Source organism: Mobula hypostoma, chromosome 8, assembly GCF_963921235.1.
Source record: "Mobula hypostoma chromosome 8, sMobHyp1.1, whole genome shotgun sequence".
Classification (NCBI taxonomy): domain Eukaryota; kingdom Metazoa; phylum Chordata; class Chondrichthyes; order Myliobatiformes; family Myliobatidae; genus Mobula; species Mobula hypostoma.
This window is the reverse complement of record NC_086104.1, coordinates 61,850,198-61,876,844: the sequence shown is the minus strand read 5'-3', so window position 1 is coordinate 61,876,844 and position 26,647 is coordinate 61,850,198. Positions and strand designations below refer to the sequence as shown.

General features: G+C 38.8%; 1 protein-coding gene across 3 annotated transcripts in view; it reads right to left on the bottom strand.

Moving 5' to 3' along the window:
- Positions 1-26,647, bottom strand: part of papolg (poly(A) polymerase gamma) — a 65,384-nt gene that overhangs the window by 19,981 nt on the left and 18,756 nt on the right. For all 3 annotated transcript variants that reach the window (XM_063055951.1, XM_063055952.1, XM_063055950.1), the window contains exons 5-13: positions 25,286-25,367; positions 25,065-25,174; positions 21,313-21,366; positions 20,717-20,828; positions 19,186-19,275; positions 18,958-19,096; positions 14,560-14,632; positions 14,358-14,478; positions 603-687 (exon numbers count right to left, since the gene is read on the bottom strand). In XM_063055951.1, coding sequence (XP_062912021.1) covers positions 603-687; positions 14,358-14,478; positions 14,560-14,632; positions 18,958-19,096; positions 19,186-19,275; positions 20,717-20,828; positions 21,313-21,366; positions 25,065-25,174; positions 25,286-25,367 — 866 coding nt within the window. The remainder of the gene's footprint in view (positions 1-602; positions 688-14,357; positions 14,479-14,559; positions 14,633-18,957; positions 19,097-19,185; positions 19,276-20,716; positions 20,829-21,312; positions 21,367-25,064; positions 25,175-25,285; positions 25,368-26,647) is intronic.

Below are 26,647 nucleotides of genomic sequence, written 5' to 3'. Positions count from 1 at the left end.
TATAAAATAAAAACCTATCAATTAAACATGCAAGAAATCTGAAATTAAGAAATCAATCTATATGGGGGACACAGAAGTGCCTAGAGCCTACTGAAGAAATTCACATCAGGAAATCTTAAGAATCTGAACTAAATAACATCTTGCTGCTTTGCAGGACTAGGGAGGTATCCTGCAGAATTAAGAGATCAGTCAATACTTTTGCCAGGATTCAAAAATTAATCACCAAGATAAATAGCTACGCAGGTGGTGAATTCATTCACAAAACATATTCAAACATAGAGATACTCAGATTCAAAAGAAAGAAATTTAATTCCAGTAGTGTCCTGAACACCGGAGATTGCTAAATAATTAGTGTAATCAATCCTTGTTGGTTTCCAGTTGATAAAATCACTGTCTACTTTTATCTAACTACTGTATATTATGTTGCCCTGCATCTCCAAGTGTCTAAATAATACAAAAAATAAAATGCTGTTAATATTTTGAAATTTTTCCCCTACCAAAATGGAACAGATCTCTCCAAAACAGGTAATAAACATTCAAAAGTTTGCAACAAGATTACAAAACTACCGCTGTGTAGTCTTTGGAAAAAGAAGTATACTCACTTGTACTTTTGGAAGAAGTTGGGTGGTTCAAAAAGTTTAGACCAGTCTGTCTTGCCTTGCAGAATTTCATCAGTGATCGCTAGACCTAACAAACAAAAACTTCAGCACTCAGTGCAAATGAATCAAAAGAACGTTAGGTTCTGCAAACTTAAAAAGTATCAATATTAACAGGTATTATTGGTTTTTGATAAAAGATATTAATTAAAATTGCAAAAGATTCAGGCAAGTAATCTGAATGAACATTTGAAAAATGTGACTGATGTAGCAATAAATAAACTGCTTTTACTGTTGGAAAATTGAAAACTACCAATTCAAAAATATTTTTAAAAAGTCATTTAAAAGAACTGACATAATTCTTTACCTTGACGATGGCTGCGCGAATTGAACAGAAGGTGGCTGCAAATTTTCCTCTGATGTTATAGTAATTAAAAAAAAGCTGCTACTAAGAAATTTAATGAAAAGTACTGCTTTGAGGAAGGGTTTACGAGTGGACAAACTGGTTAGATGGTGATTTTTATATAAGTTCTTTTCAAAGACAATATTTTGAGATTTAAAGTCAAATGGATTAAATTCCAAAAATAGATTTCAAACATATCTGACTATTGAATACATTTTTCTAAAACTCCGTATTATTTAGAATATCATTTATTGAATCCAACAAGACATGAAATAGAGATTGGCAATTGCAGAATAATCCAAACTAGTACAGCCATGCCAGCTACTTCAATTCATAATTTACACTATAAATTATGAAGTAATGAACTAAAGAAAATACACAGCCAAGCACAAAATAGCAATTCTTTTAATAAATGCTCATCTTTCAATGCATTGATCTACTGATCACTTCAAGAGGATCGAAACAATGCTGAGAATAAAGTTATGGCACTAATAATGGAGACTTCAGGTCTACTCACCACACAACTAGCTATTTACAACACTTCCATGTAACAGAACCTTTAAAATGTTCACACATACAGTGCCTTGTAAAAGTATTCAGCCCCCAACCCTTTGTTAGCATAAAAGGGTATTAAAATCAGGAGTTCTGAATTGTTAACTGAGAAATTCTATTTGTAGAACCCAAGAAAAGGGCAAATTGAAAAGCACAAAAACACCTAAAAATTCAAAAAAAGTGTTAGCAGTTCAAAATTATTCAGCCCGTTTGGCTCAGTATGTAGTTGAACCACCTCTTGCAGCTGTTACAGCCCTTTATCTTTTTGGCCAAGTCTATTAGCATTGCACAATGTGATGGAGCAAGATTTGCCCATTCCTCAATGTAAAATTGCTCAAGCTGTGCCAGGTAGTTGGGGAGTGGTAGTGGACAGCAATCTTGAGGCCTTGCCAGAAATTTTTGATTGGGTTAAGGTCAGGACTCTGACTGGGCCACTCAAGGACATCAATTTTCTTCATCTGAAGCCACTCCATATGTAGTGGTTACTAGAAAACAAACCAAAACCACTGAGAGAGTAAGGCAAGATAACTGAAACTGTATGACGTGCTTCCAAAAAACGGTTTCCATATTGAAGAGGTACGTTTGATTCTTTATTTTGAAACTAGCGAAGAACAACATCTTGATATTTATACTAATGTCCTTTTTTCTTTCAGTCATGCAACAGTCTTCTTGCCCAAGGGGTAACAGCACTTAGCCCAGTACAGAGTGACTTTTACCACACTCTCCATCAAATCAAAGTCATGAAGCTTTTAGAGCTGTACCTCCTTAAACCGCTGCCTCACGTAGAAGAAAGATCTTGGTTATAGGTCTGTCCAGACAGCTGGTTTTGGTCTTTGTCTTGACGCACACCTGCGCATAAATCCTCTTCTGTTTGGAAGGATTTGAATCACTCTTCCCACGGTCCATGAGTTTCAAGGCACTCTGTTGTCAACTATAAACACAATGTCTCCTAGGAGGAAATTCCATTTTAAACCTGACCATTTCTGATGCTCCTGTAACTGTAGTAAATACTCATTGACCCACTGTTTCCAAAACAAGTTTGACATGTATTCGACTGCTTTCATCTAGGATGAGCATACAGTGCCTATAAAAAGTATTCACCCCTCCACCCCAGAAGTTCTGTTTTATTTACAATCACAGTGACTTTAAATTGGCTTTTTTGACACTGATCATCAAAGACTCTTTTGTGTCAAAGTGAAAACAAATTTCTACAAATTGGTCTAAATTTATTACAATTATTAAACATAAAATAGTTAATTGCACAATTACTCACCCCCTTCAAATCAGTATTTAGTAGATGAACCTTTGGCAGCAATTACAGCCTTGAGTCTGTGTGGATAGGTCTCTATCAGCTTTGCACATCTCACCGCAATTTTTCCCGTTCTTCTTTACAAAACTGCTCAAGCTTTGTCAGATTGCATGGGGATCGTGAATGAACAGCCCTATTCAAGTCCAGCCACAATTTCTCAATTGGATTGAGGTCTGAACTCTGTCTTGGCCACTCCAGGACATTAACTTTGTTGTCTTTAAGCCATTTCTGGGTAGCTTTGGCTTTATACTTGGGATCACTGTCTTGCAGACTGCATCAGGTTTTCCTCCAGGCTTTTGTTGCATTCATTTTACCCTCTACCTTCACAAGCCTTCCAGGACCTGCTTCAGTGAAGCATCCCCACAGCATGATGCAGCCACTATCATGCTTCACGGTAGTGATGCTGTACCTTTGATGATGTGTGGTGTTATGCCAAATATTGTGTTTAGTCCGATGGCAAAAAAGCTCAATTTTGGTTTCATCAGACTATAGAATCTTCTTCCAGCTGATTTCGGAATGTCCCACGTGTTTTGGCAAACTCTAGCTAAGATTTCATGTGAGTTTTTTCTACCCCCCCCCCCAAAACACTGGCTTTCCCTTCGCCACTCTCCCATAAAGCTGCCACTGTTGAAGCAACGGGGAAACAGTTGAACGTGCAGTCTCTCCCATTTCAGTCAGTGAAGCTTGCAACTCCTCCAGAGTTGTCATAGGTCTCTTGGTGGCTTCCCTCACTAATCCCCTTCTTGCACGGTCACTCAGTTTTTGAGAATGGCATGCTCGAGGCAGATTTACAGCTGTGCCATATTCTTTCCTTTTCTTGATGACTGACTTAACTGTACGCCGACGGACATTCAGCGACTTGAAAATGGTCTTACATCCATCTTCTGACTTGTGCTTTCCAATAATACTTTTTGTGGAGTTGCTTGGAGTGTTCCTTTTGTCTTCATGGTGTAGTTTTTGCCAAGATACTGACTCACCAGCAGTTGGACCTACCAGATATGGGTGTATTTTTACTACAATCAATTGAAAATAACTTGACTGCACACAGATTTATATATAACTAGGACACCTTAACTAATTATGTGACCTCTAAAACCAACTGGCTGCACCGGTGATGATTTGGTGTCATATTAAAAGGGGTGAGTACTTATAAAACACAAAATAATTGATTGCATATTTGTATTTAATTCAGATAACTTTGTAGAGATCTGTTTTCACTTTGAAACAAAAGTTTTTTTGTTGATCAATGCCAAAAAAGGCAAATTAAATCCACTGTAAAACGATAAAACACGAAAACTTCTGGGGGGGGGTGCTGAATACTTCTTATAGGCGGGGCGCTGAATACTTCTTATAGGCACTGCAAATGTCTTCCTTTTGGAACTATCCTGGTGGCAGGGATGGTGAGGTCTTCAGAAGCAGCAGATAGTTGGGCGTCAGTGGTTCCAAATCATTGGGATCAGAAGATGCTTTAGTCATTGGATGACCATTGATAGCAGTCTCCACTTCACAAAGGACTATGTGAAAATCCTCTGTCAAGATTCTGTACCTTCATGATGATGAGGATCTTTCGCAACCTGATCAATCTTTCCCATGTTCTTCTCCGATGTGAACCAGGTGGAGGGGTAAAAAAATCAATTCAATTCCTTTTTGAAAGAGGACATCATTGATCCATGAATCCACTTCTTAATGGTTTCTCACAACTCATCCTCAGCTCCAACAAATTTGTCGCATTATCAGAGCGCAGTTCATGAACTGACCTCCTCTTGTTATAAAGCGTTGAAGTGCAGTAACAAAAGAATCTGTGTCTAAAGAAGATGCCACTTCAATGTAAACAGCTCACACAGTTAGATAGGTAGATATGATCCCATACCTCTTCACTGTACTCCTTCTGCTCTTCACCTCAAAAGGTCCAAAGTTATCCACTTCTACACCTGTTCATCTGGACAGACCATATCTAAAGGTAGGTCTGTCATGTATGGCATCCTGGAGCTGTATGCAACTGTCAACAAACAACACACTTAGACAGGATTCTTCTTATAGCTGTACTAGCAACAGGAAGCCAGTATTCTTGGTGCAACATGGATGATGTGGTTATGGCCACCATGTCCCACCTGTTGATGTACATGCCTCAGAATGAGGTCTGAGATATGAAGATCCAGTATAACAGGATATTTAGACTGTTCAGGCACGGTTAGCAGACTAAGCCGCCTACCAACTCAGTACTGGATTGAGCTTGGAAATATGGCTGTCCCTTTTCACACTTCCTCCTCTTTGCAAACTTGGGAATTCAACTGAAAATCACTTTCTTTTCCAAAACGCAATGATCTCCATTTTGGCCTTTCTGAACTTCTCCACTGAGAGGCAATCTCTGCCAATCTGACCTTCGGTCTTGTTAATCTCTCTCCAAAGAATACCTTGTTCAAAGTCAGAATGAGCAAGAGTGATGTTAAACTGCTTCCTCTTTTGACTAAGGAACAAGGGCAGATTCTTAAATCTAAGAATCCAGGCCAGTGTCTTCCTCAACCGATAGTTGTTCCTCCAACCTGAGAACATTCCCATTCTGATACACCTATGCTCTGTCCGCCAGAGGAAGCAGGATCTCCCAGTGGCCACACATTTTAATTCCACGTCCCATTCCCATTCCGATATGTCAATCCATGGCCTCCTCTACTGTTGAGATGAAGTCACACTCAGGTTGGAGGAACAACACCTTATATTCCGTCTGGATAGCCTCCAACCTGATGGCATGAACATTGATTTCTCTAACTTCCGCTAATGCCCCTCTTCCTCTTCTTACCTCATCCCTTATTTATTATTTTCTCTTCTCTCTTTCCCTCTCACAAAAACTCTTTGCCTGTTCTCCATCTTCCTCTGGTGCTCCCCTCCCTTTTCTTTCTTCCAAGGCCTTCCGTCCCATGATACTCCCCCTTCTCCATTTGTATTTCTTTTGCCAATCAACTTCCCAGCTCTTGGCTTCATCCCTCCCTCTCCCACTTTCAAATCTCTTACCATCTCTTTTTTGTTAGTTCTGACGAAGGGTCTGAACCTGAAACATCGACTGTACTTCTTCCTATAGATGCTGCCTGGCCTGCTGTGTTCACCAGCATTTTGTGTGTGTGTTGCCTGGATTTCCCGCATCTGCAGATTTTCTCATGTTTGCAATGTCTTCCCCAAACAGGTCCAGGACAGGAAGTGATGGATACGTGTTACCATGTCCAACTCCTCTTCAACTTGCATGGCATTCATTGACTTCCGGATCATCTAGCAGAACAAATGGGATTCACGGGTCAGGCTGAGGATACTGAGGCCAACACCTATGTCCCATTCTTCAGGAATGCTTTCCCATTCAACCCTCTAGAGGCCACATCCACTGGATTGCTTGAACGTGTTTATATACCTCCATTGAGATGCTTGAGAGACCATAAGAATTTCTCAAACTGTTTGAAACAAAGGTTTGGAACCTGCAAGTTTTGATCTTGATATACTTCAGCATGGAAGTACTATCAGCCCAAAATACTGAGACCTGAAGCTGCATGTGCAACTCCTTCTTCTAGTGTCCATATGGCTTGCTATCGTAGCAATGGTGAGCTCCATACGAGAGATGGATATCGAGTTCAACAGAGCTAGATTTTCCCCAGATAAAAGCACCTGCCAGCATGTGTTGTGCTACAATAGACCAGTCACCGCTCCATAGCCATCTTCACCTGCATCTGTAAAGTGGTGTAATTGTGCATCACTTCTCCAAAATCCAGGTGTTTCAAAAATCTAACAAATTTGAAGTCTTCCAACTGGCAGAGTTCCAAACAGCTTGTCAACTCAAGAGCCAAGCCCTTTCTCACACAATCATGTAGGACCTTTTTAGCAGATAACACCATCGGACTCAAGATTTTTAAAGAATCCTAGACAGAACTAACTATGGAGAGGATTTCCCCTTCTGGTGAGTGGTATATTTTGGATCATGATCTTAAAACTTGAAAGTATCACTATCTGCCATGATTATCACTGGTTCTTTTCTGAATCCGGTTATGACTCCAATCAGCGAGTTAGTAAGATGTGGTCCCTATAAAAGCTGAGCATTATGTGAAAAGTTGCGTCACAGTCAAGACAAAGTTTCTCTATTTGGGGATAATAAACACCGTAATGTGGAATATACCAAACTTTCCCATCACTGTGTTCCAGACCCTCTGTTGGTACTCTTTTGGCATTATCTTTGGAAATGACATCCTTCATGAAAGCTGTGTAATTAATGTGAAAGGACAAATCCTTCTTGAACACCTTCTCTAGATTTGGAACATGCAGTTCAGCATACAGGTGTCCCCCGCTTTTCGAATGTTCGCTTTACGAAACCTCACTGTTACAAAAGACCTACATTAGTTACCTGTTTTCACTAACAGAAGGTGTTTTCACTGTTACAAAAAAAGGCAGCGTGCGAAAAAAGCAGCGCACGCCCCAAGCAGCCAAGCTCCTCCCCTGGAACTGCATTCTAGCCGGCATTGCTTAAACAAGTGCCTATGAGCAGCCGTTAGCAAGATGAGTTCTAAGATATCAGAAAAGCCTAAAAGAGCTTGTAAGGGTGTTACACTTAGTGTAAAACTAGACATAATTAAGTGTTTCGATCATGGTGAATGAAGTAAGGACAAAGTGAGTTTGGCTTGTGGAAGTTGACGAAGATGATGTTGCAGAGGTTTTGGCATCCCATGACCAAGAACTGATAAATGAAGAGCTGATGCAATTGGAAGAGGAAAGGATAACAATCGAAACCGAATGCAGTAGCAAACGGACTGGAAGTGAAGTCGTCCAGGAACGGAACATGTAGCAACTGTGTGAGATTTTCGCTGCATGATGGTTTGAGTGCTCACAAAGAACTGTATGATAGAAAAATGCGCGAAGCTAAGCAGTCAAGCATACTGCCCTTTTTTAAGCCTTCCACATCAGCCACAGCAGACGACGAACCTTGAACTTCCACATCAAGGCAGGCAGACATAGAAGAAGATGACCTGCCTACCCTCATGGAAATAGACGACCATGAGATGACACCCCAGTGTCCCACCACCCCAACCCCCGGGCCGCGGACAGATACATTGCCGCGGAGAATGCAGCGGTAGCCAGGACGCACCCAGTACATCTTTAAGAAAGAAGCCAAAATAAACAAGCTAATTAATTAGGTGCCACCCGGCACGTAATTGTCGGCCCAGATCAGAGGTGATTGCCGATTGCGTCACTCCTGATCTGGGCCGACATTTACGTGCTGGGCCGCACCTAATTAATTAGCTTGTTTAAATCGGCTTTTTTCTTAAAGATGTGCTGGGTGCGTCCTGGCTACTGCTGTACTCCTGTGTGCTTCGCGGATCCGTATCGGTCGGCGGCCTGGAGGTTGGGGTCCACTACACCACCCCAACCTCCGACAACTCAGACTAACACACCATCATCAGTGTGCTCAGCACTGTCTTCCCAATTCCGGAAAGAGATACTACACTGTACATACATTATTTCTACTTTATATAGGCTGTGTATTTTTATGCGTTATTTGGTATGATTTGGCAGCTTCATAGCTTAAAGGTTACTGGAGAGAGTGCTTCTGCCAAGAGCGCTTGCATGAGATTTTCACTACAGAGAACAGTGCAGCAGTGATTGCAGAAAAATATTTCTACTTTATATAGGCTGTGTATTTATCATATCATTCCTGCTTTTACTATATGTTACTGTTATTTTAGGTTTTATGTGTTATTTGGCATGATTTGGTAGGTTACTTTTGGGTCTGCGAATGCTCACAAATTTTTCCCATATAAATAAATGGTAATTGCTTCTTCGCTTTACAACATTCTGGCTTACGATCCGTTTCATAGGAACGCTCTACCTTTGGATGGCGGGGGAAACCTGTATTCTTATTATTTGGCATGTTAACCCTCTTTCTTTCTCAAAGATAAAATAACCTGGTAGTGGTCATCCGCCAGCTCCATGAACTTGTGATCTTCTCTTGACAAAGCAGGTTGTTTATCCTGATTGCATTCAGAGAAATCTGCCTTGAACTGCTGCAGCCAAAGCTCATCTAAGTTCAAAACTGAGGTCCTGTTAACTGTCAGCTCTGGTTGTATACACTCTTCGATCACCATTGTCTCCTTTCAGTGGTCATTCACAGTTCAACCCAACATTGCTCCAATTGCATAGGATCCATCATTAATACAAGTCACTTGCAACAGCTCCAATACTTTAGGCATGTTTACCTCTATCAGTAGCTCAAGTTCTGAACAGATCTCTGGAAATGGACATATTTCAGGTGAGACCATACCCGGAAATCCCTCTTTGCTGTGGAATGTTCCCTTTGTGGAAGCCAGCCACTTCCAATTCTGAAACCATATACAGTAGCTACTCACAATCTTCTCTCGACCCATGGTGCACTAGAGAATGTGTGTCATTTTCCTGTGAGGTTGAGCTTGATCATGAGGCCCACTGTGCAGAATTCAGCTGTACTTCCTCTATCTAGGAAAGCACAAGTAACCGCTGTCTTGTTCCCTCCTTAGTTCCAGTACCAGTGAAATCTATGGGAAGTTCATAGTCATGATTGCCACCCCCTGTACAGCCATTAGATACCGGGGCACTACTCACTGCTGTGTCTGATTCTTTCATGGCTTGATTTGATTCTACATCCTTTTTGTTAAGAGTGAATATGAAGTATGCTGGGATGCTTGCCACTGCATACCTTGCATGAAAGACACATCCTACAATCCCTGCTGATGTGTCCTGTACAGAAACAGCCAAAGCAGACATTAATTTTCCTTTGGGAAGGCAACCTTCTATGAGCCCTTTTCTCAAGTTGAGGGCACAAGTCCAAAGCACGCTCACCCTCACAGAACAAACAAACCTTTTTGGCTGACAAGACCATTTCCTTTCCATTAGCTCCAGGTTCAGCTTTAGCCTCAGAATGAAATTGACTTAGTTCTGTTTACACCTTTGCTTATTGCTGGTGATGTGGCATCCTGTATATCCCCAAACACTGGGTGTGTAGCAATCTTTAGTTGCCTTTCTATAAAATCAAGAATGTCAGTGTAAGTAATCTTACGGGTTGTGCCTTTCTTGCAGTTTACAGACCATTTATCTGCAAGCATATAGGACAATTTCTTTATGACATGTTCAGCTACTGCACTTCTTCCAGGGCATTACAATAGCCTCCAAGAAAGACTGCAGTCTTGAAGAGCTTTCACATCAAGAGCCTTTTGCATAAAGGTGACTGCAATTTTCTGTTCACACCAAAATGTTCCTACAGTGAAGCCTTATCCTTTAGTTATCCTTTCTTAAGGTCAACATGCCAGCAACTTTGGACAAGTTTGCTAAGGCAACCTCTAGTGTATTGCTCAAGGATACTGACGCAGTCACTACAGATGCCAGTCTTGCCATCAAGAGTTTTCAAAAGCCCATACGAATGCATGATACTGCAATGGATCTCCATAGATTATTTGAATCTCTTTTGGACAAAGATGAAATACAATTTGCCAATAAATGTAATTCACTCTACTTCCTTGTAACATCAATCGTACAACTTTTGACTTCCATCATCAAAAACAAGTGGGGTTCCATGCTGTAAGTTAATGCCCCCACAAGCACTTTGAGCAGTTGGATAGGACATAAGTTTAAAGTGCCTCATTAGTGCAGGCTGAGACTAAACACCCTGAACTACCTCTTCGGGATTTTGTTCACGTATCCCAAACACTAGAGGAACAAATGAATCAACATTAATATGGAGTGCTTTTGTTTTTCTCTGTGCCCTTTCAATACAAAAATTCACACACTCCCCACACTTGAAGGACTTAGCACATTAACTTTAGCCATGTGTCGCAATTTCTTCCTCCAACTCAAGTTATTCCATCCTTTCTTGAAGCTGTTCCTCTTGCTATTCCAGCACAGGTTTGTCCTTTAATAATCACTGAAGTGCCATTAATACAACTAAATCAGCCTGTGTTAATGCACGCAGAGGAGATAGTGGATACAGATTTTCTTCCTGCAACAAAGCTTTGAGTGCTGACATTTGACACCATCATTTGATTTCACATCGTCTTGTGGGTTATCTGCTATATGCTTAGTCAAAACATGCCTTGGATTTTGGTAAACGTCAGAAGGCAAGACACATTTACTTGTTACAGCAACATGAATCTCCAATATAACATGCTTGGGTCAGCCATTGTTTCGTATTCTCTATGAATGCACTGCAATAGCGATCAAAGTTTGAAAAACATTAGTTCTGTTTTTCTTGTTCGGCCTTGGGAAGTAATGAGATTACCATGAGATGTTGCTCACCAACAGCTTCAGGGATTAGTCAAGCCCTTAAGATGAGATTGCACTTATAAGGCATTTTTGCAAATTTTCCTAAGATCATTAGTTAATTGATGGTATTAAACTTTTAATTTTATTCACATTTATTGCATACTCCTTTTGAATACTTTCGATTAAACTAGCCTTAGCTTCAGCTTCAATTGCTCTTCTGCAAGCCCCTACTGCAGGGTTGTTAGTGCAATTCCATGCTTCCATACACTCATGTTAATTTGGAGTTATGCAACTAGAGAAAGTAACTCTTTATCCACAACGCCAGAGATTTGATTCAATAAATGTAGTCAAAATTGCCCGCACATCCACAGCACTTAAACCAGACGAACAAACAGCCCTCAATTCAAATGTTGGCAACCAGAAAATTTCAGCAATAAAGAGACAAACCCTTATGGAAGCACCACATGATCGAGCAACAGGCCCCAATGGATGGGTAGCACTGACCATTCATAACTGTGTTCAAACCATAAATGCACAGCATGAATCAATAAAAGCGTCTCAGGCTGCTCCTGTTTCTGATGTGTTGCTCTCTGTGTTGCGATTCCAATTTTGCTAATGGGTCTGAGGAAATCCTTTGCTGTAGACTGGCGTTCATTTGGTATAACTATTTGTTGTTGACAAATGTAGTGGTTACTGCAAACCAAACCCGCCAAGAGACTAAGCCAGGGTAGTCAAATTGTGTGGCATGCTTCCAAATAATAAATTTCCAAATCGAAAAAGGTATGTTTGATTCTTTATTACAAAACCAGCAAAGACAAATGATCTTATAACGATAAAAGAACTATCAAAACTAAATTAGGATATAGTGATCTTAGCGTTCAAATCAGTATGAGTTCTAATTAGCGATATCAGAAGTAGTGCTCTACACATATTTAAGTGATCAACAAAAACATTCTCTGCCATTCAACTTCTCTCCACTAGACCAAACAACTAAGACAAAGTGTGAAAACATAACAATACTTATTTGCTTCTACCATGCCCAACCTGCGCAACTGATTACCACAATAAATGTGCCACAAAATACAATACAGACCGAAAATAGATACATGGCTCTTACACCATGGCTGTTCTAGCAGTGTGCTTTGGGTCACCCTCCTGACGAAAGACAAATTTCCTTCCCAGTTTGGAGGATCTCTCCACATTTAGCAGCATGCATCTTCCCATTAATCCTGACCAGATTTCCAGTCCTTACTGCTGAAAAGCATCCCATAGAATGATGCTACCTCCAGCATACTTTACAGTAAGGATGGTGTTACCTGGCCAATGCGCAGTATTAGATTTACACCACATGTACCGCTTAGTGTTGTCCCAAAAAGTTCCACTTTAGTCTCATCCAACCACAAAACCTTCCACATCTTTACAGTCTCTTCTAACTGATGCTTTGAAAAGTCTTGACGGGCAGGGATTTTTTTTAAGCAGGGCTTCTTTCTTACTTTTCTTCCATAAATACCGTTATTGTGCAAGGCCTTAGAGATTGTGGAGCCATGAACTTCATCTCCATTTCTGCAGCTCATTCAGTGACTGTTGGTGTCACAGTAGCCTCTCTTACAAGTACCTGTCCTGGGAAAAAGTACGGAGAAAATATGAAACCATAGCTTCATCTCCAGTTGCAGTCACTGACTGTAGCTATGGTTTCATATTTTTTCCCTACTCTGTCCAGGACATTGAGCTTCGAGATTTGTCCAGTGCCTTTGAGATGGTTTTGTACCCTTCCCCAATTTGTGCTCCTCTATTATCATTTCCCTCTCTTGTCTTGAATGCTCGTCTTCATTTTGCATTGATCTGTTGAAGATCTACATACTGTTGGATCTTACAGACGGGGCGGGGGGGGTACTTATTCTTATGAATTCATTGAAAGCAAATGATCCTCCAATTTTTTACATCAACAAATTGGTTGAGTTGGTAACACTATGTATTGCACCTGAGGAAAGTCAGCACAGCAATTGCAAAGGGGATGAGTGCACTTTCAGCCTCAATTTTGTTTTTTTTTTGATTTTTAGTAAATCATTGACAGATTTAGGATTTTTTCTTTTGATTTGACATGATGCACATTTTGTAGATTAGCTCAAAAATCCTACTTCAATATACTTAAAATTTTGAAAATCTAACAGTAAAATGTGACAATAGTTGTGGGGGCTAAATACTTTTTCAAGGCACTGCAAATTGAATGCAAATCATGATCATAGAGAACTGTGTGTGCTATGAACTTCCCTTCAAAAATAAAACTTCTCCACTGTGGTATTTGGCACTGGTGGCCCTTTATTCAAGTAATAGTTCTAAAGATTTCCTCACTTCATGTCTCAGTGCTTACTTTCAACTGATAATAATATGGTTACAATATTATCTCTTTTGTTGAAGAAATGTTACACTTGCTGCCTTTCAGTGCCTGGCACAACCTACAAGTACTAAAAGTTCAAGATCAATGCACCCACCATCCCATCTTCTCTCAACAACCAAGGAGAATAAATTGAAACACTGTAACTTTTCAGAATTAGTTTTCCTTCAACAATGTTAACATCAAGCTCTCCAAATCTTTAGTACAAAAGGTATTCTTCATATTCTAAGATGTAACATACAACACCATCCGTATTTCAAATCATTACTCTTGCTCCAAGTAAAAAGGTTAAAAGTAAATTATGTCATTTCTGAGATATTATTTCAAATTTTCAAAGATACTGTACCTTAAGCCGTATTTCTGTACCTTAAATCAGAACACTTCCTTTAAAATATACAATTTTGACTCAAATATTTAGTTTCAGTAAAAGCTCACAATTCAAAGTTTTCTATCTCAAAAGTCAAACTCCCATAGTGGTTTGCATTCAAATACTATATCCGCATTAAATTCAAAAAGGGAATACAATCAGTTGATAATTCAAATTGCATATTAAATTCAGATCACACATCAAGATTCTCTTCCTTCACCTCACTTGAAAAAATATTCTCAATCACAACCCAGCAATCTCTAGGTCCAAAAGCTGGCATTCAATCCTTTAAGTTCTTTGACATTCGAGGAATTATAATAGATCAGTACCTCAACTGTAATTGCAAATGGCTCAGTTAAATTTATCGTTCAAATTAATTTGCCAATCTTCCTACTTATATCAGTGACCCAGAGGAAACTAGTCATGAATATTATACTCAGTAACTTTCATATAATAAGAATGATAAAAAACTAAACCTTGCTTGAATTCTTCTACCATTATTGTTCGAGTTGATGAAGATACATTAAATGTGGAATTCTGCTGTGGATAGGCAGGAGTTATTATTGGCATCAAATGGTATCTGTCAGATGGGTTTACCTGTAAAACAAATATTTCATACTTAGTTGTATACAACAAACATTAAATTAAATTAATTCTCTGTACTGTGCCAAGTCATACCCGTGGATCCCAAACTGGCAGATTCAAGTTGCTATCTTCTGGTTGTTTAAGCAACACAGGATTTGGCCATTCCCTAGAAAAGAAAAGCAACATTTTAAAAACTAAATGTTTAATAGGTCAAAAAAATCAATACTATCACTGTTCCAATAGTAACCTTGCTCTTTGATTTCTAAAATTTCATATTCACTGGCAAATGCTGCTAGCCTCCAACCAAAATAAACACACAAGTCATCTCATTAATGAGATGAAAAAGATTAGATGGGTGGCATTATTAATTTTGTAGAAATGTTTAAATTTGTTTGTAATTTATAACACTCAAAGAATTTATAAAATACTTGGTAACCCTAACCCTTCCAGAGCTATATTTTATGCAATGCCAAATCCAAGTGATACAAGTCTTCCTCCACCCATCCAGGTCAGTATAACCACCAGATGATTTACCAAACAAAAATGCTAGATTATTTCTTCATGAACCCCTCCATCCAAGCAAAGCTCTTTTCTTGTTGTTATTATTGGGAAGGTAGTACAGAAGCCTTGGGTCCCATTCCACTAGGTTCAGCAACAGTATCAGGTTCCTGAACCCGATTGGATTACTTCACTCACAAAAACACAATGCTGAACTGATCACTGAACACAACCTTGATCAATTTCAAGGACTCTGCAACTCATGTTCTCAGTATTATTTATTTACTTATAACTTTTTTTTTTGTATTTCCACACTTTGTCTCCTTTTGCCCATTAGTTGCTTGTCAGTCTCTGTGTAGGTTTTCACTGATTCTATTGCATTTCTTTGTTTTACTGTGAATGCCTGAAAAAAAATAATCTCAGAGTATTATATGGTTTCATATACTTTGATAATAAATTTACTCTGAACTTGACTACTTGTTTCATTTTAATACTGGTTCTCAGTCAATAATACAAGACAGATTTTTAGACAGTATGAATAGCAAATTATTAGGAAATATTAAGAATATGAGAATTGTACCACAGTAGTATTCTGCGTAGGGAAGCAAAAATTAGCACCTTTGCCTAGTTTTAGAATTTCGTATGGTAAACATGCTTTTCAAAAGTCATTGAGAGGAAAACAAAACTTCTGTGCAAATTCTCCTCACTACGTAGGCATTTTCCAAATTCTACAATCAAATGCAAACATAATTCAACCACAAATTTCATATGTAGAACAAACATTGGAAGTAGGTAAGAAGTGAAGTAGCATGACCTTGAGGCTAGTGATTTCTGGATTATTCCCAGTGACATGTACTACTGAAGTCAGCAATACGACTGGGTAGGTCAACACATGGCTGAGGAATGGTGCAGGGGGCAGGGATTCAGGTTCTTGTATCACAGGTATCTCATTCTGGGGTAGGCACTAATTGTACAAAAGGGAGAGTTGCATTTGAACTAGAGAAGGGATCAACACCTTGCAAGGAAATTTGCTAGGACTTCACAGGAGGGTTCAAAAGAGAATGGCAGGGTGCAGCTTTGAGCAGGCGCAAGTCATGGAATGAAGCAGTAGCCACTGAGACCAAGTTTAATAATCAGGGCAACCAGGAGCACAGTAAAGGGAGGGAAAAAGAATATTCAGTTGAACTACATTTATTTCAATGTATGAGGTTTAACAGATAAGGCATATGAACTCAGCATGGATTGGATCTGAGAATCGCGATGTTACAGCCATACCAAAGACATGGCTGACAGAAGGGCAGGACTGACAGCTCAATATTCCAGACAACAGGAATTCTGCAGATGCTGGAAATTCAAGCAACACACATAAAAGTTGCTGGTGAACGCAGCAGGCCAGGCAGCATCTCTAGGAAGAGGTGCAGTCGACTTCGTTAGTCCTGACGAAGGGTCTCGGCCTGAAACGCCGACTGCACCTCTTCCTAGAAATGCTGCCTGGCCTGCTGCGTTCACTAGCAACTTTTATGTGTGTTGCTTCAATATTCTAGTATACAGTTGCTACAGGTGTGACAGAAGTACAGGCAAATGAGGAAGCAGATATAGCCTTTCTGATAAGGGAAGGGTGTATCAGCCAGAACATAGAAATGACATTCTTGAGGAATTGCCCAATGAAGCCATATGGTTGGAATTTAAAAACAAGGGTAGGGTCACTCTAATGGTCTGATTTGTAACCCCACTCCACACCCAATAGTCAGTAGGAACTTCAAAAGCAGCTGTGTAGAGAAATTGCACAGTTAGAGTTGCATTAGTGGGAGCTTTTAATTTCACTGGTATTGACTGGACTACCTAGAGTGTTGAGGGCCTGGATGGGGTGGAATGTGAGATATGCCCAGGAAAGTTTCCTGACTCAATATATAAATGGCACCACTTAGGAAGGTGCAATACTGGACTTTCTCTTTGGGAATGAGGTAGGGCAAGTAAATGAAGTGGCAGTCAGGGAGCACTCTGGCTTTAGTGACCATAAATTCTATTAGTCTGAAGATAGTGACGATAAAGAATGGGGCAAGTTCATAGTTTAGGGTCCTAAACTAGAGTAGGACTTGGGAGAATTAGGCAGGATCTCGCAGAGGATGATTAGGCAAGCTCGTTTCAACCGAAAGTAACGACTGGCAAATGGAAAGCTTTAAAGAATGTGATATCAAGTGCCTAGCGACAACATGTTCCTGTTTGGGTGTAGGGTAAACCTGGCAAGTTTAGGGAACTCTGGCTGATGAGAGATACTGACACTTCTATGAAGAAAAATAATGAAGCATACATTAGATTTTGGAGGCTGCGATTGAGCAAATCCCTTGATGACTATAACAAAAGATTAAGAATATTCTTGAGAGAAATTAGGAGGGCAAAACGAGGGACAAGATGGATCTGGCAGGGAGGTTGAAGGGAACTCCTAAGAGGTTCTATAGTTACATTAAGAGTAAAAGAATGGCTAGGGAGAGAATAAGTCACCTCACAGATCAGCGGGGCTGCCAATATCTAGAGCCACAGGATTTTGAACAAATATTTCTCCTTTGTATTTACGGAGAAGAAAAAGATGGTTGCTTAACAGATAAGGGAAACAAGAGAAGATGCTATATAGAACATTTGTATCACAAAGAAGTACTTGCTGCCTTACAGCATTTAATGTGGTTAAAATTCTAGGGTGTGGCGAAGTGTATTTTTGTACTTACTGGGAGGCTAAACTGGAAATTGTGGAGGTCCTTGAGTATTTTCTTCATCATTTGCAACTGAAGTTCCCAAAGGGTGGAAGGCCGCTAATGCTGTTCCACTTATTAGGGGTAGCAATAACAAGTCAAGGAACTACAGGCTGATTAGCCCGACATCAGTGGTGGGGAAGTTATTACAGAGAATTCTAAGGACAGGATACATCAGCACTTGGATAGACAATATCTGATTAGGAGGCAGCATGACTTTGTGAGTGGGAAGTCATGTTTGATAAATCTTCAACATTTTAAGAGGTGCTGCATGGTTCTCTAACTGCATAACATCACATTTACATTTAACAAGTATTTGGGACTCCTTTGGCCCCTATATATTATTGATTTTTGGCCAAAAACTACCCTCTCAATTTTAATCTACAGTTCTAATTTGTAAGAGAATTTTTCATTAGCCTTAAATTTCAACAAGCTCTGGAATAAGAAACTGGAGTAGGAATTGGCAATTCAACCCCTAGGCTTGATCTGCCATTGAAGATCGCCCCTGATTTCCTCATGCCGCTACTCCCTCTCCCAGACTTGTCTCATACCAACAATTTGATTAGTCCAAAACAAACCTTTGCTATAGCCAGTAATAGAATCTGCCTGTCCCTAAAGAATTTCATTATCACAAACCTGAAGTGAACAGATTTGTCATCTGAATCCTAAATGGCAAACCTATTATGCCAACACTATTCACTCTAATTCCAAATGTAGTCAGATAAACAATTCCTCAGCAACACACCATCAAGTTTGTAACTTTTCAGGATACATATTAAAAAGCACATATAAATTACAAAATTTGCATCTTTCTCATGCTGTTTCAAGTTAGCCTGATGCAAACTCTCATTTGAGCATTTAGTATAGTCTAATTGCTATTTTAATTAAACTCTTAATCTGCTATCTGACTATTTGGATTTCCCCAGTGGTTTGGCATTTGGCTCACCAGGTGATGTTTCTCATGCTACATTGAACAGACCCGATACAGAGTTTTCTTTAAACTCTTAGGCTTTACCATAAATTTTAATTATAATTATGTAACATCTGAAAAAAATGTGAATTAGAATGTTGGGGTTTAACAGACAGTCCAAGAAATCTGCCAGTGTTGTGCTCCCAATCTCAAGCATACTATCAGATTTTTTTTTATTGCGCAAGCTGTATCCAAAAAAGTTTTGCAACTCAATTTCCTGAAAAAAAAGTTTTGAAATTATTAGAATATCACTACAACTTTTAAGTCTTAACTCACCATTTCGAAAAGACTAGAAAAAATTTGTGGACTAAAGTGGATGCAACGGCATTAGGGTACAATTGACAGGTTCTTGCTACAAGCATAGCCCATGATACACCACCAAGGAATCCAAGCATATTAGAGTATATTCCACGCCCTAGGATAGATTATTACAATACAATCAGCATTTTTTCCTTTTCAAAACTATCTAAAGAATAAGTTAACTTCAACATCTCAGCTACTTACTTTTTGCCCACAGTTTTATGGCTCTAAGAGTCAGTCTGAAATTCTCTTTATTTGGTACTAGATGGAGAATTTCATCTGTAACTCTGCAACCTATCAGAAATGAAATTTTTATTGTTTCATTAGATGCAGCATGTACAAAAGACGCTCATACAAAATTTGTCAATGTGGTAAAGCAATATATAGTGGTTTAAAAAAAGTTTAAAATTCTGCAAAACACTTTCATGTTGAACATTTTGCCAGTTCGTTTTAAGGTGCTCTCCTTTAAGCCTTCTTTAGCCTGTAATTACACTTATGCATAATTTTGACACATTAGTATAAATCAGAAAATGTTCAAATGGACAGAATTTCAGTTAGCCTGACAACTCCTGATCAACAAAAACTGCAGTTTATCCAGTGGTGAGACTGTCCTGAAGTAAACCAGAGAGACTAAAAAAAAACACTAAGACTAGTTGAGGGTAATCATAACTAGGAACGAATGAATTGCAAACACATGGCATTAGTGAATGGAAACTCCACTATAACTGAGAACCAGTGAAGTTGCATAAGCACTCGAAGGACAAGGTCAAACAAAACCTGCGATCTAAAGAACAGATGGTGGGCAGAGTAAGCACAGAAAATAAAGCAAATTGCTAATAATCATGACAGGTTAATTTAACCAGAAACACCCAAGACCACCATGCCATGAACCAGGAACACAGTAGCAATTAAGAATCAGGACGAAAAATCAACATTCATTGAACAGAAAACTCCACAGGAAGCCCAACTGATATTTTGCCCTTAACCATCTCACAGCACACCTGCTAGTGCATCCGAGATTATAAAAAAACCTTTTTAAAAATTTCCTTACGGCATGATAGAGCTGACAATCCAAGAATACACAGGACACCTTGTGATGCAATTAGCCCTCAGATCTCCCGGTCATCCTAATTCATCAAATGAAAATATCTTATTTCAACCAATGAACAAAGTCAATGAAATACACGGTACCCCTAAAGTTCTAAAGCTAATAGAGAGAAACTTCAGACACAAGTTTACAGCTCAATCTCAAATGTCATGGATGAACACAGCCAAACGATCTTGGAACACCATAATCATCATCTTCACATAATGAAACAAACTTGAAGTGTCCCCTTCATATTGGCCATCAGGAAAAAAATTGTATAGATTTGCCTCAACCATCTCCTCCCAATCTCCAAATCATGGCCTTGCAAGTCAGGTAGTCATATTGAATACTACTGTCACCATGCAACAGCTGCAAGTAGAGTAAACAGCATTAACCCCTAAATAAGATCTTCTCAAAAATCACACAAAACCCTTTAGTAAGTAGGAATTCATTTCAAGTTTGAAAGCTTGACAGTCCTCAGAAATTTCAACTTTAAAATGCCATGCTGACTTATTCAGACAATAGGCCTACTACTCCTACTGCAGACTGGAATGCAAAGCTGAGGCATTTTTCCAATTCTTTTTATACTTGATAAAACAAAGGAGACTGATGAATTTAACAGTTAGACCAAGTCAGTAGTTTGCATACCATTCAAACTTCGTATACATCGAATATCAAGGTTCTTCAATCGAGAATCATCTCTGAGGTCTAAATTGTCTGGAATGGTTTGTAAAGCCAGCCTAGCAAAAACGAGATCAATCTGAGAGAAAGTTAAAAAAAAGATATAGATCACAATGATGCTGTAACACATAATATTCTGTAGTTGTTCTGAGAATTGGAAATTGCCAAAATTTGGACATTAGGTTAAATTTTCTCAAAGTTGGATGAGCACACAACTTGAATGTAATTGTACATACAGCCTGAAACTTAAATTTCCACACAAACTCAGTGGTTTATTGCCCTTTTGAAGTATAGCTTGCTGCTAAACTGACTATGAATCTGTCCTTTACTGGATGTTTTCAATCACTGATGTTCATTGGAGCACTGACTGGATCAAAGGTGTCTTCCATTAGGATGCATGAGCATAAACATCATTTAAACTAATGCTGAAGTTCTTAATATCCCAATTTGAAGATCAGGCTCTAACGTCTCCATAAATCAGCACAAAACAAGCTCTGCAATGAATAAAAATAAACTGCATTCTCTTAGAAATAAATATACCCGAAATGTTAAAAAAAGATTACCTCAATGTTATCAAGTTCAAATTTGATAACTGGAACATAGGCATCCTCCACTGCCTGCAAATTTAAAATGTGCAAACGTCACACAAAGTAAAACATTAAAAATTTCTTTATTAAAAAAAGATCAAAAGTAGTAAACTAAGAATTTCAAAACAGCTGCAGATTTTTCATATTTTTCCCCCAACTATATTTGTAAATCTGTCTTCTGATGCATTTAGGAAAATATGACAGTCTTGCCAACTAATTTCAATGCCGCAGCCAAATTACTGAGTTAAACCTAATAAAAATTCAACCTCATTACCAAATGCACAAAGTTGAAACAAGTTAACAATCTCTATGGTTAAAATAAAAAAAATATACACACACAAACACACACACTGTTTGCACCTAAACAAAGTCTATACCAATTTGCCAAAATATAGAAGTAAATAAACCCTAAAACACATGGAGCACAGTTAAACCCAAATGTTCAATCAGAATATTATGTTTCTCCCACTGGAGTATAGCACCCTCTGCAGGGAACTGAGACTTGTGCAAATGGGGCTTAATACCAAAATTTTGGATTCTCTACCACTGGATTCCTTAAAAGGCATCAGGATTAAAATATAGGATTTTAGAATCAGTGATTTGTTAGGTAACTATGATGAAAAGACCAAGATCTAAGGTATTCCTGTGGGTAACACTAATGACATCTCAGATGATTAGAAAGAAGGTCCAATAGAAGTATATAACAAAAATAACTAGTGCTCAGTTTTCCAGTAGCAGGTAACTGCATCAGATAATCGCAGCAGAAACATCACCAAAAGTTTGTACCAGGGTCTAAACTTTGAATGGCAGGGAGCAGAATCAAAATCCCAATTTAAGAGGGAATATACTTAATGTTTTTAAGCAGAGGTGTAGATGATATTAAAATATAGATGTGGATATATAGACAGCAGTGAAAAAAATGGCACTGCTTTCAATAGTTCTTACATTGGCTAAGGTCATTTTGAACACTCCATTGTGACCATTAGAGCTTTAGATAGGGACAAAAGTAAGAGCAGCACGCCTGAGAGGATCTGGAACCCACTTAAATAATGACAAAAAAAAGGCACAGCTGCTGAGCCAAACAATGTATCAAGTTGGATTCCTCAGTCTAAATGAAGTAGCACAAACTAGGATATTTAACTGAATTCCAGAGTTCAGGGTGTAAAATCGCAAAATGACGAACAAGAGCAATCATGAGAAACATGTATTTTTTCTATCAAATCCCAAAATTTAAAAAAAAACATTTTTTGACTGGTTAACGTAACTAGCAAAGTCAGCACAGATGCAAAAACAGTTTGTGAACTCTTTACAATTACCTGGTTTTCTGCATTACTCATAAAATGTGGTCTGATCTTCATCTATGTCACAATAATCAGAACCTGCCTAAACTAATAACACAAACAAATGTACTATTCATATCTCTATTAAACACATTTTGCATCATTTACAGTCCAGGCGGGAAAAAGTATGTGAACCCATGTATTTAATAACTGGCAGAACCTCCTTTCGCACCAAGAACCTCCACCAAATGCTTCTGTAGCTGCTGATCAGACTTGCACAACGGTGAGGAGGAATTTTAGACTATGCCTCCATACAAAACTGTTTCAGTTCATCAATATTTCCGGGATACCTTGCATAAATAGCCCTCTTCAGATCATGCCACAGCATCTCAATTGGGTTAAGGTCTGGACTCTGACTTGGCCATTCCAAAACACAAAATTTTCTTTTTAAACCATTCTGTTGATACACTAATGTTTCAGATCATTGTCCTGTTGCATCATCCAACTTCTATTAAACTTCAGGTGATGAACTGTAACTTGACATTCTTCTGTAAAATGTCTTGATACAATTTTGAATTCATTGTTCCCTCAATGATTGCAAGCTGCCAGGCCCTGTGATAACAAAGCAGCCCCCAACCATGATGCTCCTTCCACCATGCTTCACAGTTGGATGAGGATTTGGTGTGCAGTGCCCTTTTCCCTCCAAACACAGTGGTGTGAGTGGTGTGTATTTCTGCCAACGAGTTCAACTTTTGTCTCATTTGAGAGCAGAACATTGTCCCAGAAGCATTGTGGAACATCCAGATGGCCTTTTGCAAACCTGAAATCTGCAATAATAGTTTTTTTTTGGAGAGCAGTGGTATCCTCCGTAGTGTTCTCCATGAACACCATTCTTGTTCAGTGTTTGTCTTATAGTGGACATGTGAACAGAGACTTCAGCAAGTTCAAGAGATTTCTGCAGGACTTTTGCTGTTACCCTTGGTTTCTTTTTCCATTGGAGCACAGACAGAGTGGGGGAGGGGGGAAGGAGGATCACTAAAAGGGATAGGTGAAGCCAGGTGACTAGCAAAGATAAAAGGCTGGAGAGGAAGGAATCTGATGGGAAAGGAGAGTGGGCTATAGGAGAAAGGGAAGAGGGGGAATCCAGGAAGAGGCAATAGACAGGCAAGAAGAGGAAACAGGACAGTGGAAAATAGAAAAGGGGAGGGGAAAGGAATTTTTATATATATATATATATAAAAAAAAATAGGAAGGAGAAACTGATATTCATGCAATCAAGTTGGAGACTACCCAGATGGAATACAAGGTGTTGCACCTCCACCCTGAGGGTGGTCTCATCTTGGCATAAGAGGAGATCCTATCAAAAAACATGCATTTACCCACCCACCTCACCTTCTGCAGGGATCACTCCCTTGTAATTCCTTTGTCTATTCCTCCCTCCCCACTAATCTCCCTCCCAGCAATTACCCGTGTAAGTGGCCTAAGTGCTACACCTGCTAATTCCCCTCCTCCCTCACTTCCATTCAGGGTCCTAAACAGTCCTTCCAGGTGAGGCAACACTTCACATGTGAATCTGCTGGGGTCGCCTGTTGTGTCTGGTGCTCTCGATATGGCTTCCTCAGAACTCACCGGTAGCCAAACGTTTTAATTCCAATTCCCATTCTGGCATGTCAGTCCAAAGTCTCCTCTTGTATGAAGATGAAAGCAACCCCAGCGTGGAGGAACTACACCTTATATTTTGTCTGGGTAGCCTCCGACCTAGTGGCATGAATATTGATTTCTCCTTCTGGTTTAAAAAAAATTCCTCTGCCTCCCCTTCTTCTATTCTCCACTCTAGCTTCTTCCTCTTCTCACCAGTATCACCTCCTGGGTCCCCTCCTCCTTCCCTTTCTTTTATAGTCCACCATCAGATTCCTTCTTCTCCAGCCCTTTATCTTTCCCATCCAACTGGCTTCACCTATCACCTTCAAGCTATCCTCCTTCCCGTCCCCCCACTTTTTATTCTGGCATCTGCCCTCTTCCTTTGGTGAAGGGTCTCAGCTCAAAACACTGACTGTTTATTAATTTGTATAGATGCTGCCTCACTTGCCGAGTTCTTCCAGTGTCTTGTGTGTGCTGTTTCCAACAGGAGATCCTTTACCACAAATGCAGCATCTTTTAAAATTTTTTCCAGAATCTGCCTACATTTTTAAAAAATTTCCAATCCATCTTTGGGGCAAAAGAAACTTCAGTCAATGACTCATACCAAAGTATCATGGCTATAAAAGTTTTCTTATTAACATTGTTTAAAAATCTAAAACACAAAGATTCAGTATGGAAACACAAGTATAGTGAAATAAACCAATCATAAGCATGCAGAAACAACTAAACGAACAAAATCTTAATCTAATAACCTGCACAATAGCAGTATGGAAAAAGCTGATGGCACAACATTATGTGATACATTACCCTCAAATCCTTGATTCCTTCTTGTTGCTTCAGCTTTTCAAAGAAGGATTGAAAGAAATCACTCCTTTCTACATGACGTGGAGCAACACATAATGCATCTATATCAGCACCTGCAAAATATTAAAAGTCAAAGAGCTATAATTTCAGATTAGCAAATTTGAAAATGACAAAAAGCATTTACACAAGTACATTACATCAGAAGAAATTTCATTTATGTATACCTTTTGTATGCACTCCTAGTCGGTATGAGCCAAACGTAAATATTTTCCCACCCACATTTACTACAACCGATGGTGGTAGATTCTGGAAATTAAAAAAAAGTTCAACTCATTAGCACAACAGTTCCTACACTTTACTATATTTTATTTAATCTACCCTCAATAAAATATAACAACAGCTAAATATCTTCTGTTTTAAACACAAGACTTTTAAATATGTTAAGTGACTATTGGGCTGCAGGAGCCCTTCTACATTAAATACAAGAGTCTTAAAAATTATAAATTCTATACACTTCTAAACTTGACTCCCATTCAGTTAGTCATGTTCCTCTTGAAACACATATTAACACTTAAAAATTGCTAAAGCATAATAACTTTAACTATTCAAAATCTCAATGTTCTCTAGAATGTTCAAGTTGCCATCTGATTATACTTGTAAGAAAGAAATGATTAGCAAGAGATTTCAAAACTACTTTTCTCAAAATATTCAGATCTTACGCTGAATTATTCAGAAACATGAGACATAAAATTACTACCCTGACTTAAATCACAGGAACAAAATTCCAATACAAAAGCAGAATATTACCAAGGCTACAAATGAGGATTTCCTTGAAAAATTTGAAATACAATTCATAACAAGCCATGATTTTTTTCTATTTACAAATATAGTTGATTCCAAATAATTGGGACAGCTGCTTACTTGGGACAACTCTTAAGAACAAAATTTAATTGAAAAAGTAACTGGGATTCCCTTCATTTACTTGAAACACTATGCCACTTTAATTGGGACAGGAGAATGTTGCCAAACAGTTTCTAAGTTGCGTGCACTTACGTGGCCATTACACACTACACTGTGCTTGGAGTGAAGAGTTTTTAAAAACAGTGTTAGTTGTGTGTTTGTTCATTTTCAAAAAGCACTGATTACTGTTACTAATAGTTGGCAAGAAATGAGCAGCAAGACAATTCAGAACTGCTTTGCATTCAGGTTGGGAGATGCCAGAAATACCAGGGACTGAAAATGAAACAATTTCACTACTTCAACAGGTTAGAAACTACAGAGAATCTGAAGGTATTGAGAATCATTTTGAATGTTACGACAAAAATGAAGACTTGCAAGTTGCAATCATCGAAAACATTATATGAAAGTTGTCCACTAGCTACAATAGGTAGGTGCGTTAATTTTGTTGATTTACAGTCAAAAGAACACGCAGCATACACGGGATGAATTATTTTGTCGATAACTATTAGGAACAAATACAGTTTATATAGTACTGCAATGGTATTGGGAGATTTTTAATTTATTCTGTATTTGATTTAAATACATAATTTGTTACTCAGTTAAACGGTAGCTTGGTTTTATTTAAA